This window comes from Miscanthus floridulus, chromosome 17 (assembly GCF_019320115.1).
Source record: "Miscanthus floridulus cultivar M001 chromosome 17, ASM1932011v1, whole genome shotgun sequence".
NCBI lineage: Eukaryota > Viridiplantae > Streptophyta > Magnoliopsida > Poales > Poaceae > Miscanthus > Miscanthus floridulus.
Genome location: NC_089596.1, coordinates 79718856 through 79731994, shown reverse-complemented (window position 1 = coordinate 79731994; position 13139 = coordinate 79718856). Strand labels below are relative to the sequence as shown.

Here is a 13139-nt window from a genome sequence, read left to right as displayed (position 1 = left end):
ATGAGATCATCAAGACTCTCATCAATACGATAGAATCCTTTCATCATCTGACTAAAGCCTACTAAACATTATCCAGATGCTTCCTTTAGATGTATGACAATAAGAGCTGCAGCAGCTGGACTCTCCATTCCAAGAGTAAGAGCTTGCTTCACCACTTCATGATGAAAAAGGGGCACTACCCATTCTCTGATGCACCTACAAGCCTCAGTTGTATCACCATTTCTGATGTATTGCTGTAGTAGATCAGCAATCCTCTTCTTCACCTCTTCTATTGTGATGTAAGTTGAACTACCACATTGTCGCTCAATTAACTCTGCGTGGTGGGGTGCTGAAAGATAGCTGTGCTCTGCAATTTGTACAAGACTGACCACCTGACGATGCCCGAAAGTTGTGCTCCAAAAATTGATGCAGACCCCACAATGCTTCATGTGAACCCAACATGTGTTGTAGATTAGTGAAACTACACTTGACTAAAGCAACCTTAGACTGAATATGGCTAAAATAGAAGCAAATTGAATAAGAGACAACAGCTCATACGATGACCACAGTAGTTGCATCTTTCCATGAACAACACCCTGCAGTTCTGTTGTCTCTAGCAGTAGATATGGAAAAGTCTTAGCTTTCATAGCAGTTCTGTTGGACGTGCTGTAGTAATAGATATCCTTGGACTTGTTCTGTTGCATTGCTGTTGGATTGATTACATAGCTGAGAAATAAAAGCTTCACTTGTTGACCCATTGGTGTCCCAGACCAAAGCTTAACCCAAAGACACCACAAGGCTATATCATGGAATTCACACTACCCGACAGATAACAACCAAGGATGGATGGTTACACATAACTCACCATATAAGCAACATTGTATTGAGCCTATACCATCCAAAGCAGCAAAGAAATCAACCTCAATGATGCATAGCTGACCCAAGAAGATCACCTCTCCAATTACTTTTCCATAGTTCTTCAGGACAGCATGAGAATATCTGAAAGAAGGCCATGGAAGCTCTAGGTGCATAGCTGAACAATGGCATGTGCACTAGTTGCTAGTAGCCTGGAAGAACTTAGTACGGAGAATGAGACACCACTCCAAGTGAACAACGAACAAACTCCAGGAATAATGGATCTGCTCTATACCTCTTGTATTCCAATCCTGCAGAGATAACAATCTAGGTGGAGGCCATGGTGACCATAGGTCCACAACCTTTTCTAAGCCATGCTTGAGTATGTATCGCTGATGAATCTGAGATGGCCACAGGATCACCGAACTCGACTCAGTCATTTGCTAAAATTCCAGATGTACCTCACGCACAGTGGCTTTGAAATCCAACAACAAAACACCCAGCATAGGAGTAGAGGCAAACATGGTAATACACCTGCAGAATGGCCCACCAAGCAGCTCAGACAGGCTTGCAGGAGCCATCATTGCAACCGACACCGGGGTAACCAGCTTGGAAGTGACATCCATGGCAAGCTTGAGGCTGTTGCACGGTGGCCGTGATTCCCTGTCAGTAGCACGAGCATGGAGCACCACGGCAGACACCAAAGCAGCATACTGAGAGAACACTGGTGCTTGCTCGCTTGCTGTCGTAGTTCGTCGACGGTGCGACATTTCATCAAACACCCCTTGGGCACGAATGGAGATGGTGGCAGGCTTACTCAAGGCTACGACCTAGACCCTTGGTGGCTCATAGCCATGGTTGGGAGGCGCCATGGACGACGAACGCGGGCATTGGGGAAAGGTTGCAGACTACGTCCACCGCCTTGTCGAATAGCTAGTAAAGCCGATGCCGCTCCTCGATAGGCATGGAGGCAATGTCCATGCAGACACGGCCACCGACCGCACCATGCGAGACGCCAGGGAGGACACCACTTAAGATGCCAGAGCAGATGGGTCTTGGCCGTGTACTGGGGCGCGATGTCATGGAGGTAGTCCTTGGTGTCGTGCCTGAAGACGATGTAGGTCTTGAAGGGCGGGATGATGGGGTCCTACGCCAGCATGATGAAGCGTGTGCCATTGCTGACATCCCCCTGGATGCCATTGGCGAGGACCTGGAGGCCGTAGAGCTCGGCAGTGCGCGTGAACACGATGACGGCGGTGTCCTAGAGGCCTTCCGCGGTGGCGTGCTCGGCGGCGCCCGCGGTGTCGACGAAAGCCTTGTGGGCCACATTGAGGCCCTTGGCGTTGAGCGTGAGCTCACACTGCGCCAGCGCCTGCGGGTGGGAGATGGCGCGTGGAGTTCGCGTAGTAGCCACAGACGAGGCGGGCAGCGTGGAAGAAGGTGTCGGTGAGGACCGGCGTGTTCGCACATGAAGTCAAACTCTGGGGGGGGCTATTGCGGAGGAGGTCAGGGTCGTCGGGCGCGAAGCCGAACTCCTGGTCATCGTCGGGCGTGAAGCCGGGCTCTGGGACGACGAAGCCGTCGAACAAGATGGCACGGAGCGCGTACTCGGCGGGGCCGACGCGAAAGCAGGCGAGCGTCGGGGTGAAGCCGATGGAGAGCTGGAAGACGTGGATGCCCCAGGACACCGTGGCGAGGAAGTAGCCCTATGCATGGACGAGCACGTTGGTGTGCAGGCCAGAGGCCGCGGAGGCGATGGACTCGACGCTCGCGAGGTCTGGCAAAGCGGCGGTGGCGTGCAGCACCATACGGCCCGCCAAGGGTAGAAGAGCGTGGTGTGCGCGGCACAACATAGGCGGAGGCGGAAGGTGCGGGCGCAGGCGTGACGCAGGCGGCAGTGTGAGGTGTGGGCGCGGGCATGACCGAGGCAGCGGCGGCGGAAGGCGCGAGCGCGACTGAGGCAACGACGGAAGGTGTGGGCGTGGTCGAGACCGAAGCGGTGTGGTCGGCGAATCACCGATCCAACCACGCGTTCTACTCGGCGAAGAGCTTACGGATTTTGTTCTGCTCGGCGGAGAGCTTACGAAGCTCATCGAGCAAGAGCTTGGTGGAAGGATTCATGGTGGACTACCAAAATCAACGGCTCTGGTACCAAATGTTAGCAACCTGCTACTGGATTGTAGAGAATAGGAGGGGATCAGAGGAGGAAGTAGTAGAATCTTAGGGTATCGAGAGGAAGAAGAGGAACAGTAAGAGGGAAGATATAAAGGAAGGGAGATAACCTATTGGTTAATTGGTTCTGTAATGTTCGATCCCCTTCTCGTTGTTGACCCTTGACATATGTAATCTCCCATCCAACGTCTGGACTGGGCTCGAGGCCCATGGCCATATGACTGTCCCAACCATGGCTAGTTTTCCTAACAATATTTGGTTCTCCGGATTCAGACGAGAAGCGGGAGAAGTAGAGGGAAACGAGAGAAGCTAACCAGAAGCGGGTACAGGCGAGAATCCGCTTCGTGCGATCTAGACCGTGAAACGCGAGATCGAATAGCCGGGGGAATTTGGATAGACGTGGGCAGTGGTTACTTGGAGGAGCCCAACAGCTACACCTAATTTTCTTCAAAAGCCTATAACTGCAAGCACTAAGACACTTAGAAGTAGCTGTGCTATTGATATTTATTCGAGAATCAGGTAAAGACAAAGCAGCAAGAGATGCAAGAAAGGAATGGTGGGAATACCATCAGTTCAATAGTAATCTGTAATTTTTTTTCCTTATAACCTGTAGAACCATACCTTCAGTTCAATAGAGGAAGAAAATCCATCTATTAGCTCCCAGCACTTAAAAACTGCATAATACAAAGCAAAGCATCCAATTGCTACCTTCACAGTTTTAGAAGAGGAAATAACATTGTGGTGCAGTGGTGGACTTGATGTTGCTGATAAATTATCTTTGTAACTTATTGCCATCATGATCGAGCCAATTCTAAATGTGTTTTGAGACAAGAGTACAATGAAACAACGACATCGTTAAGTGTATCGAGAAGTTACCCGCTTCTGAGAAGTCAAACAACGGTTGCAGTGCCCGTCCACTTGGCAAGCAGACCTTGGGATCCCGCATCTCGTCAAAGAGGTATATAGCCGTAGAAGTCTAGTAAAAAGTATGTGTAGGAAATCAACATGAAATGAGAGAAGGTTTAGATTTTGTTTAATATGGACAGACATCATGGATTATTAACTATCATCAGCACTTAAAAAAAGCAGGATACACATTTTTTTATTGTAGGAAAAATTAGCTATTAAAAAATTATGACCACCATGTTTGGACAACAAATTTACAGCTGATTGGAAAATGGATCTAACCACTACATTATTTCATATAAGAACTGAAACCTTAATTTTTTTTGTTTGGATGTTGGGATATAGGGGGTAGGATAGGGAAAGGGAAATGAATGAATGGATAGGATTAAATGAGGTATGAAGAACGGATGGCTAGGATTTTATATTTCCTATCCCAATCTCCATCCGTATCCCTATCCAAACGTACATGTTTAGGTTGGGATTTATTTTCCTGTGAGATAGCCACCACTTTATTTCATATAAGGTAAAGTAACTGCAGGCCTGGCCTTGAAGAAGCATGTACTCAATTTGTACTGATACAAACTATGCATGCGATCTAACTACCAAATTCTAAATTCCATTCACCTGGTGAAAACACATCATGCAATAGAGTCTCCAACTTTAGAACAAGAGGTAGCACAGTTGAGGGAAACTTACTTAGTTGCATTGGAACCTACAGTTGTATCTATCCCTGCAATATATTTATATAAATACAAATTAGGTAAAGCATTAGAAAATGTAGTTCTCAATGGCCATAGAAATTGTTTTGAGGATCTGCTGCTCTAAAAAACCCGAGGGAGAGAGGATCTAGGGGAGGAGCTTTGGGACAGAGGAGAAGAAGAGGGTGAGTCACCATGAGATCCAGCTACCGAGCTTCGCCACCGCCGCCGCCATTGCCACCACAGCCGGCGACGAAGAGGGTAGCCGTCGCCGCCACACAGGCACCTAGGGTTTCTTCGAGCAGAGGAGCACAAGCTCCCCAACGGGAAGAGGCGTTGAGGAGCCCGCATAGAGGATGGGGGAGTGGGAGGGGGCTGCCGAGCCCCTGCCGGGCCGGCGCACCGCCCGCAGGGGCGCCGTCACCTGGCGCCTAGCGCCGCGTCGCGCCCACCGCCGCCTTAGGAGGGAAGGGGAGAGAGAGGAAGGGGAGGGAGAAACAAAGGTGAGAGGCAGGCGAGGGAGGGCGGAGGAGGAGGAGGAGGAGGAGGGCGGCCGCCGTCGCTGCACCTGGCGCTGTCGCCCGTGCTCGCGTCGGGACGTAGAGGGAGAGATGGATGGGGAGAAAGAGAGGAGGGAGCCAGAAGAATCTGGAACGAGAAGCGGGGTAGTATATATTTGGTTCTCTGGATTCAGACGAGAAGTGGAAGAAGTAGAGGAGAAACGAGAGAAGCTAACCAGAAGCGGGTGCAGGCGAGAATCCGCTTCAAGCGATCTGAACCGTGAAACGCGAGATCGAACGGCCGGGGGAATTTGGAGCGACGTGGGCAGTGGTTCCTTGGAGGAGCCCTATGGGTATTCTAGGGGTCGATATGTCTGTTCCTCACCCGAGTGAGCGATCACTCGAATTTTTCTATCCTCCCGACGACACTGTTCATCTTCCTCCTCCCGATAACCACCGCCACGCCCGTGGCGGCCTCCCCACCCCCCCACCCCTTCCCGCCATTGCCGCCATCTTCTTCGACTCTGGCGAGCCTCCCCCGCCCAAACTTAGCCTGGCCGCCGCTACCACCGCTACCACCGCCAGGTTCCCTAAACCGCCCGGCCACCATTCCCACCGTCTGCCCTGCCTGCCTCCCTTGTCTGGCCTCTTCCATACCCGCCGGAGTTGGAGAAGAAAGAGGGGAGAGGCTCGCCAGAACCCTAGACACCGCCACCGTCTCTTCGTCTTCGGTGGGGGGGCGTGGGGTCGCTGGACTTGTAGAAGAAACAAGGGGGAGAGGCCGGATCTAGAGAGGAGAAAATTCGAGTGATTGATTCCTCCAAATCACATGAGTGAGGGATAGCTTTTATTTACCATAAACAAAACAAAAATCTGTTCAAAGCGCATGGCAACACGGATCACGTAGCTTTTTTTCATCAGTTATAAGTAAAAGAAGCTTTCATCGATGACAACATCAGGAAAATCCCAAACTTTCATCAGATTTCAGCAGCTGGATACACAGCGCTGGCAATCAGCTACAGAAAAAACGTACTCCTACAGGACAAACACAGGCATGCAAACAGCAAGCGATTAGTCAATTGCTAGCTACAGATGAACATCTTTCAACGGTTCAAGAGCAGCATGTGACCTGCTAATCCAGGGGATAAATCCTGGGTCGATATTCTCCAGCTAAAGCTCCAATTATTCCAGGTATATACAATATTCTAGTCAAATCCAGGACAGTACAGCTACGGTGCCATTAGACATTAGTGGATATATGATACACGTTGCTACATAGTACATACACTACTCCGGTTACTCCTAACACAGATGACAAGTCACAAGACTGCTGGTAAGCTACAATAGATAGCATCAATCGTTGCTTGATGGTTGCGGGTCGTTGCTTGATGTTGCGGCTTCTAGGTCACGTCAGACGCTTAGCTTTACCTTCACGACTTCAGAGTTATGCTGCAGGATTCTAGATACTGGGTTAGTGCCAGCGTGGAGCTGAGGCCCTGCAAAAGACATGGTGTGAGTCGGAATGCATAGAAATGCACAAGAGAAGATTAACGGCAAAGTGAAAACGTGGAGACAGGTCCTGGTAGCTCCCTATCGATCGATAGCTTACTTTGGCTTTCTTCCACCAACAGGTGAACTGTTGACATTCGGTTTCTTCTCAGTGCAATATGGTCGGCCCGGTGGCAGAGGCGGAGGCTGGACGATCAGGTGAGCATTAGTAAATTATAGGTTCAGGCTATAGACTTCAGAATTGTAAGAGACGTCATGAATGCTTCTTTGTTTTGCGAAGCAGAATGGCTCTTATGCACAGAAAAGGGTAAAAGCTCATACCACAGGAGCCTTTGCCTTTACATTTCCGGTCTGTGAAGGGGTCACATTATTTGATTTGTATGCATGAGCCCGAACTCCCTCCTGCAAGCCCAATAAATTGATAATTATTGGTAAATAAGCCCACTAGTGAAGAGTTTCAGTATCTTCATTTTTTTTATTGAAATAGAGTAGTTTCATTATCTCATTTCAGAATTCCGATCCAGTGTCTCCAATAAAAATAATTACAGGTTTCACTCACTTAAGCTAACCAACTGCCAGCTTTGGACCCGAAGGGACCAATTCTTGTCAGGCTATTGGTTTCTATGCAATTAACCTACCCGAAATTTCTACATGTTTCAATAGATGTTGATTACATTTAGGGAAGCATTACTGTATTCGGGATGAGCCTACCCCAACTTGTTTGGGACTTAAAGGCTTTGTTGTTGTTGTTGTTGTTGTACTGTATTCGGGATGAAAAGGTCAGGGTTTTGAAACGCAGAACTAGACAGTTCATGTTTACCAGCCAGTTACTAGCAGTTGTCATAACCATGGTTTAGTACTATCAAGAGATCCCATGCATGGAAGGTTCTAGACTTGAGAGTAAAGCTGGAAACAACAATTCCACAACCCATAATTAGGGGTACACCAGTTTTCAGTATGAGCCTATTCTTTGTATAATATAATGTCATCAGTTCAACCTTTGCTCTAGGGCTTTTTTGTGAAAAAGAGAAGCTAACTTATACAGTTATAGTCAGTTTATCAGTAATGTATATAGAAGCATTTAGGATACCGACAAAACAAATAATATTGTTAGTCACTGAAGACTCACATGTAGCGGACCAGCAGCACGAAAGGAAAAGAAGCTTCTCACCTCCTTGTTTGGCTTTTTGAAATTTTCAAGACCTTGATCATCTCTAACATTGGAAGTCAACATTTTCCTTGAAGGCAGGTTAAAAGGACTGAAAAATAAGACAAGGCGGTTAGAGCAATAGAATTAATCCAATTTGAAATCCAAAGAACTCCAGGTCCCTAGTAGAATTATTCTGAAAAGAGCTCCATGGTAGAATTAACACCTTGACTTTTGCTTTCTATCCACTTGAAGTTCCACTGTTTCTTTTGCATAACTGCCAAAGAACACACAAAAAAAAAGGCAGTCAAATCTCAGTGCAAGTTATTTAGTCGAGTATCCCTGAAAAAGTTAGCTACAACCACCTTAGGTTTTCTAGCTTGCTACTTCTAACAACCCTGGGAGTTATTGCCTTTTGGGGAATAACCTGCATGAAGAACAGAGGGGAAACAAGCATTCAAATGAGAAAATATATTGTCTTTTAAATTATCTATCTTAATCTCTTTCTGCATTTTAGAATAGAATTAATATATTTATGTGATATGTTAAGAGAATGGGTTGCAACGTACTTCTGTGACCATAGCACCCTTCGAATAGTTCGGCATTGCTCTTGACCAGACTGTAGTGCCATTGGTGATAGGGCACCTTCCTCCTGTAGAAGGGCGCTCTGGGGTGGAAATGACACTTTTTTTGGTGAGGCATCTATCTGGAGTCAAAGGCAAACGTGAGTTGGCAATATTAGTTTGCTTCAGTACAGTCTCTCTGGTAACAGGACGTCTCTCAGCGGTAGAAGGCCTCTGTGCTGGTGCATGCTTCAGTTCAACATTTCTAGCAATGGGGCGCCTCTCTGAAGTAGAAGGTCTGTGTGGCAGACCATTCTTTGGTGCAACATCTCTAGCAATGGGGCGCCTCTCGGCAGTAGATGGCCTCCTTGGCAGAGCTAAAGTGGCATGCTTTGGTGCAACATCTCTAACAATGGGGCGCCTATCAGCAGTAGAAGAACGGCTCAGGGTGACAACATCAGCATGCTTATGTGCACCCTCTCCAGTGATAGGGCACTGTTTGACAACAGATGGCAGACATGAGGTAGCAATACCAATATGCTTCGATGCCATATCTCTGGCACTAGTGTGCCTTTGACCAGTAGAAGGCCTATGTGGGCTAGCAACATTGAAATGCTTTGGAGCTGACTCTTTGGATATAGGGTGCCTGTAAGCAGTAGAAGGTCGATGTGGGGCAGCAATGTTGGATAGCTTTGGTGTTGAATCTTGGGTGACAGGGCGCCTGTCGGCAGTAGAAGGCCGGCGTGGAGTAGCAATGTTGCATTGCTTTGTTGCTGATTCTTTGGCGATAGGGCGCCTGTGAGCGGTAGAAGGTCGACATGGGATAGCACTGTTGCCATGCTTTAGCGCCAAATCTCTGATGGCCGTGCGTCTTTCAGAAGTTGATGGACGGCATGGAGTGGTAACTTCAGCATGCTTCCTTGAAGCATCTTTTGTGACAGGTCGCCGTTCTCTGGTAGAGGGCCGTTGTAATGCTGCTGAGGAAGGTCTTCTTAAACCTGTAATACCACTTCTAGCAGCGGTGCCAACTAAATCGCTGGTTGCTTCTCTTGGCCTTCGCAATGACAGGATATTTTCCGGTTTTGCCATCTGGTTTATCACACTGAGCTCGCCTGAACAGGGTCCCTGAGAATATTCATGAAAAATAGCTTATATCTTCATGAAAAATGTACAGGTTTTGGGCTACATATTAAAACACATAATATATGTCTATGGCTAAAATAGCAGGAAACTAAAGAAATCAATCTAGCCATCTAGGCATGCATCAAGGTAATTAAAATAGATAGGGCATAGCTTATGAATTCTAGTTCTGAAGTTCCATAAAAAAAATAAGGCATTTATTTCCTGTCTTGCAACACTAAGCCAGGTCCAGGACAATAGTCAACTTATTAGAAAAGAGTGCACATACAGATTGCAACAATGAACAAGATGGAAACATGTCCAAAGTCAATGTGTGAATACCTGGGAAACATTTGTGTGATCAGAAACATTACTAGAAATCATCTTGACAGTCTTCGGAATTAGTTTTGACGCCTGACCAACCCGAGAGTCTTTCTCAATTGTTCTCTTATTAGGAGTGATCATAGTCTCATGGACCATAGGATCATCTTGGCTGGAATTAGCATCTTGCACCAATATATCCATTTTGCCACTAACGCTTCCTCTCATTTGTTTGCCAATTTGCTGCAAATCACCAACTGGTGAAGAATGGGTTGATGCAGAAATTACATTCACTAAACTACCATTCTCATGATAACCGTAGCATTCCATTCCATGCTCAATTGTGGTTGCAGCTGTTGTCTGCTTTGTGGAATCATCAACGAGTGTTTCAGATTCAGTAGGAGCTCCGTGGGCAGTGGCTGCTTCATATTCTCCTGTTTGACTAGAATCGCTGCCATCACCATTGTACTCCAGATGAAGTTCAGTTTGCTGGTTCTGTTGCTGTAAAGCCTTGAGCTCCCTAATCCTCTTAAAGTATTCTTCAAAGTATGCCTTCTTCTTCGCAACTAATCCATTGAACTTTCCAAACTCTTCATGACGCCTGTCATTGATAAATACAGACCACTTCTCCCATTCTAATGATTCCAAGTCAAATCTTCCAAAAGATATGGAACCATGACCAAACATTTGTGATGTTCCCTGAAGGAAGAAATAGGACATATAGTAAAGAAGTGTGAGAATATCAACAGATGATAATGATTACTTAGAAAGAATGTGATGATTCTTCACTTATAGAAAGGTTGCCGGCTTCCAAGATACCCGGGGTGGATACCATGTATTATGGAAGAGTACTCATTATGGAATTTTAGCAACTTCTATTACACTAGCACATAGGTTCACAGTTATCATTAGGTGTTGGCTTGAATCGATTTATTCTAATGGCAATGAAAAAAGGTTCAACAGACAGACATGTGCCTAATAGTGGCCATAGATATTCTAACATTTTTTATCACTTCAGGTAAATTGCTTGACTGTACATTGTACGTGGCAATAAAATGAATGATGAAAGAGAGATAACCTGTGAACGATCTTGCACAGAAGTTTCCTCCTGTGACCATGCAAAAAAGTTTTGATTGACCTCAGTTGCCATCTTGTAGTGTGTACCTAATTCATTATTGTTGCGCAAACTTTACTTGTAAACCCTGCAAAGTAACAAGAGAAATTCATATATAGAGCCACAATTGAGGTTTCATTTTGACATACAGGCAGAACAGTACTTAACAAAGATGTTCAGTGCGTGCTTTCAGGCAATCCTTGGTCAAACAACTTAATCTAGGTACACAGGAAAATCTCTGAATGCAACCTATAACCCTGGTGCGAGCCCAACTTTGATGTCACCGTGCAAGAACAAGCAGTGTCTCGCAAGGAAAAATGGAATCCTTGCATAGCTATTTCAAAAGGACGGACAGAGCTCATAAATGCTGTCAAGACGCACTGACAATGATGCAAGCTTCTAAGGTACACTGTTTAGAAATCAATAATTTTCCATCACTGCGAAATAATACATGATAGGGTCAGGGACTCATGATAGATTCCAAATTTTCTAACCGAACATGGGACCATTGGAATCAGTCGTGCCTCACCGAGCCCTTGTTTAGTTCCCTCATTTTCCAGAATTTGACACTATACAAAAAGAAGATTTTCCGTCACATCAAACTTGCGGTACATGTATAGAGTATTAAATGTTGATGAAATCAAAAACTAATTGCACCGTTTGGTTGTACTTTGCGAGACGAACGTTTTAAGCCTAATTAGTCAACAATTGGACAATTATTACCGAATACAAACAAAACGCTACGGTGTCCAACAGTACCGCTACAGTGCCCCGGATTCGGGCGGCGCCGAATCCGGGCACGAACTAAACGCGGCCCAAACCTCAGAAATCAACACTTCACCTACACGATGTTCTACTATTGTAGCACTATATATGACAATCAGTTAAACCAGTGAATATCTATAGTACGTACCACGTGATGCGGAGTAAATAGGACAGCATGGAATAGCAACATTGCAAGGTGGGGAAAAGAATAAAAACACATAAAAATTAGATTTGTATCATGCGAAGGTAGACAAGCTAATTGGTAAATTTAAACGTCTGGCAGATTGAACGGGTGTTCCAGCAACAACAAAAAAAGAAAGAAAGAAGGAAACTGCAAAGAACTAGTACAACTGAAGCTGCAAAGACCTCAAACTGCAATAGTGAAACCTCGGAACCTTTTGGGCGTGTGGAATCAGGGAAAGAGAACACCAGAAGAAAAGCCACGGCAGCACAGCTTGTAAAATAGTCTTCAAAACAGATACGGTTCAAAATTCACGCCCATACTATGTTCTTGTCATCATTAGTAGCAAAACAATTTGGAAAGAACATGAAAACATGAGAAAGTACCAAACCCAGAACAAAAAACAAATCTTTCCAAAAAAACGCAAACACCTTCACAGGGAAGAGAAAATAGCAATAGCAAGGAAAAGCAAAAGAACAGCAACGATGGGGATTCAAGTAACGCGGCACAGGGCACATGAAATTGCAAGTGAATCCAGCGGCATTGCGGAATTCCTCACCGCTACCAGCACCTAACCACCGCCAACCTCGCGAGGCGGCATCTCCCGCACGACTCTGCCCTCAGAGTCAGAGAGACCGACCAAGAAGTCGGGAACAGCATCGGTTCCCCACTCCCAAACCCAACCAAGAACCCAGACAGGAGCGGGCAGGCCAAAACCACCCATACCTGGAACCGCTGATCACCATCCGGCCGCCGACGCACGGGATCCGGCGAGGCGCGGCGCCGCGCGTCCCTCTCCCCCAGATCCAGGCATGAGCCGAAACAGCCCGGTCGCGGCCTCCTGCAACCCCTGCCTGTGCCCCGCGGAGCTTTCCACCCGCTGCCGCTGATTCCTTCCTCGCTACGGGGATTCCTTCCGTGCTCGCGCCCAGCACGCCGGATTAGGGTCCGGGTTGGCGAGGCGGTGTGAGCGTGAAGCCACTACTGGCCACGCACTGCGCTTTAGTTGGAGTGGGGAGGGAGCACCGAGCAGAAGAGAAAGGATTTTTTTTTTAAAAAAAAAAAGGCGTTATGAGAGGAATATATTTGTTCACAAAAGGCAAATCATAAAGATATTTTCTATGCAGTTTTTTAATTGTATAAACACTGAACATCTCACTCATACACACCACTCATCTATACAAGATCGACGGTTTTCTTTTACCGGTAGCAAAAAACCACCGGACAACACCAATAGGCCAAAATACGACCTGTTTGATACGCATAGTTATTACTTTAATAGTTGGAGCTAAAAATTAGCTTAACACTAT

The 13139-nt window shown here is 46.5% G+C and overlaps 1 protein-coding gene and 1 long non-coding RNA gene across 3 annotated transcripts; both read right to left on the bottom strand.

Annotated features, from left to right (window-relative positions):
* Positions 1 to 3336: 3336 nt before the first annotated feature.
* LOC136517195 (uncharacterized) lies at positions 3337 to 3949 on the bottom strand. Its single transcript, XR_010774236.1, has 3 exons — positions 3715 to 3949; positions 3573 to 3627; positions 3337 to 3467 (listed from the first exon to the last, which is right to left on the bottom strand). It is a non-coding gene; the product is annotated as an uncharacterized lncRNA (long non-coding RNA).
* Positions 3950 to 6069: 2120 nt separating this feature from the next.
* On the bottom strand, positions 6070 to 12871 carry LOC136517514 (uncharacterized). Of its 2 annotated transcripts, none has more exons than XM_066511094.1 (10): positions 12556 to 12871; positions 10848 to 10971; positions 9791 to 10468; positions 8336 to 9454; positions 8132 to 8193; positions 7993 to 8043; positions 7749 to 7878; positions 6941 to 7021; positions 6720 to 6805; positions 6070 to 6606 (listed from the first exon to the last, which is right to left on the bottom strand). In XM_066511094.1, exons 2-10 carry the CDS (start codon positions 10917 to 10919, stop codon positions 6582 to 6584), a joined length of 2304 nt encoding a protein of 767 aa, XP_066367191.1. In that variant the 5' UTR covers positions 10920 to 10971; positions 12556 to 12871; the 3' UTR covers positions 6070 to 6581. The 2 variants fall into 2 exon arrangements, with proteins under 2 accessions (XP_066367191.1, XP_066367192.1); XM_066511095.1 differs by having other exon boundaries at positions 6072 to 6606; positions 7791 to 7878; positions 12556 to 12870.
* Positions 12872 to 13139: the final 268 nt, after the last annotated feature.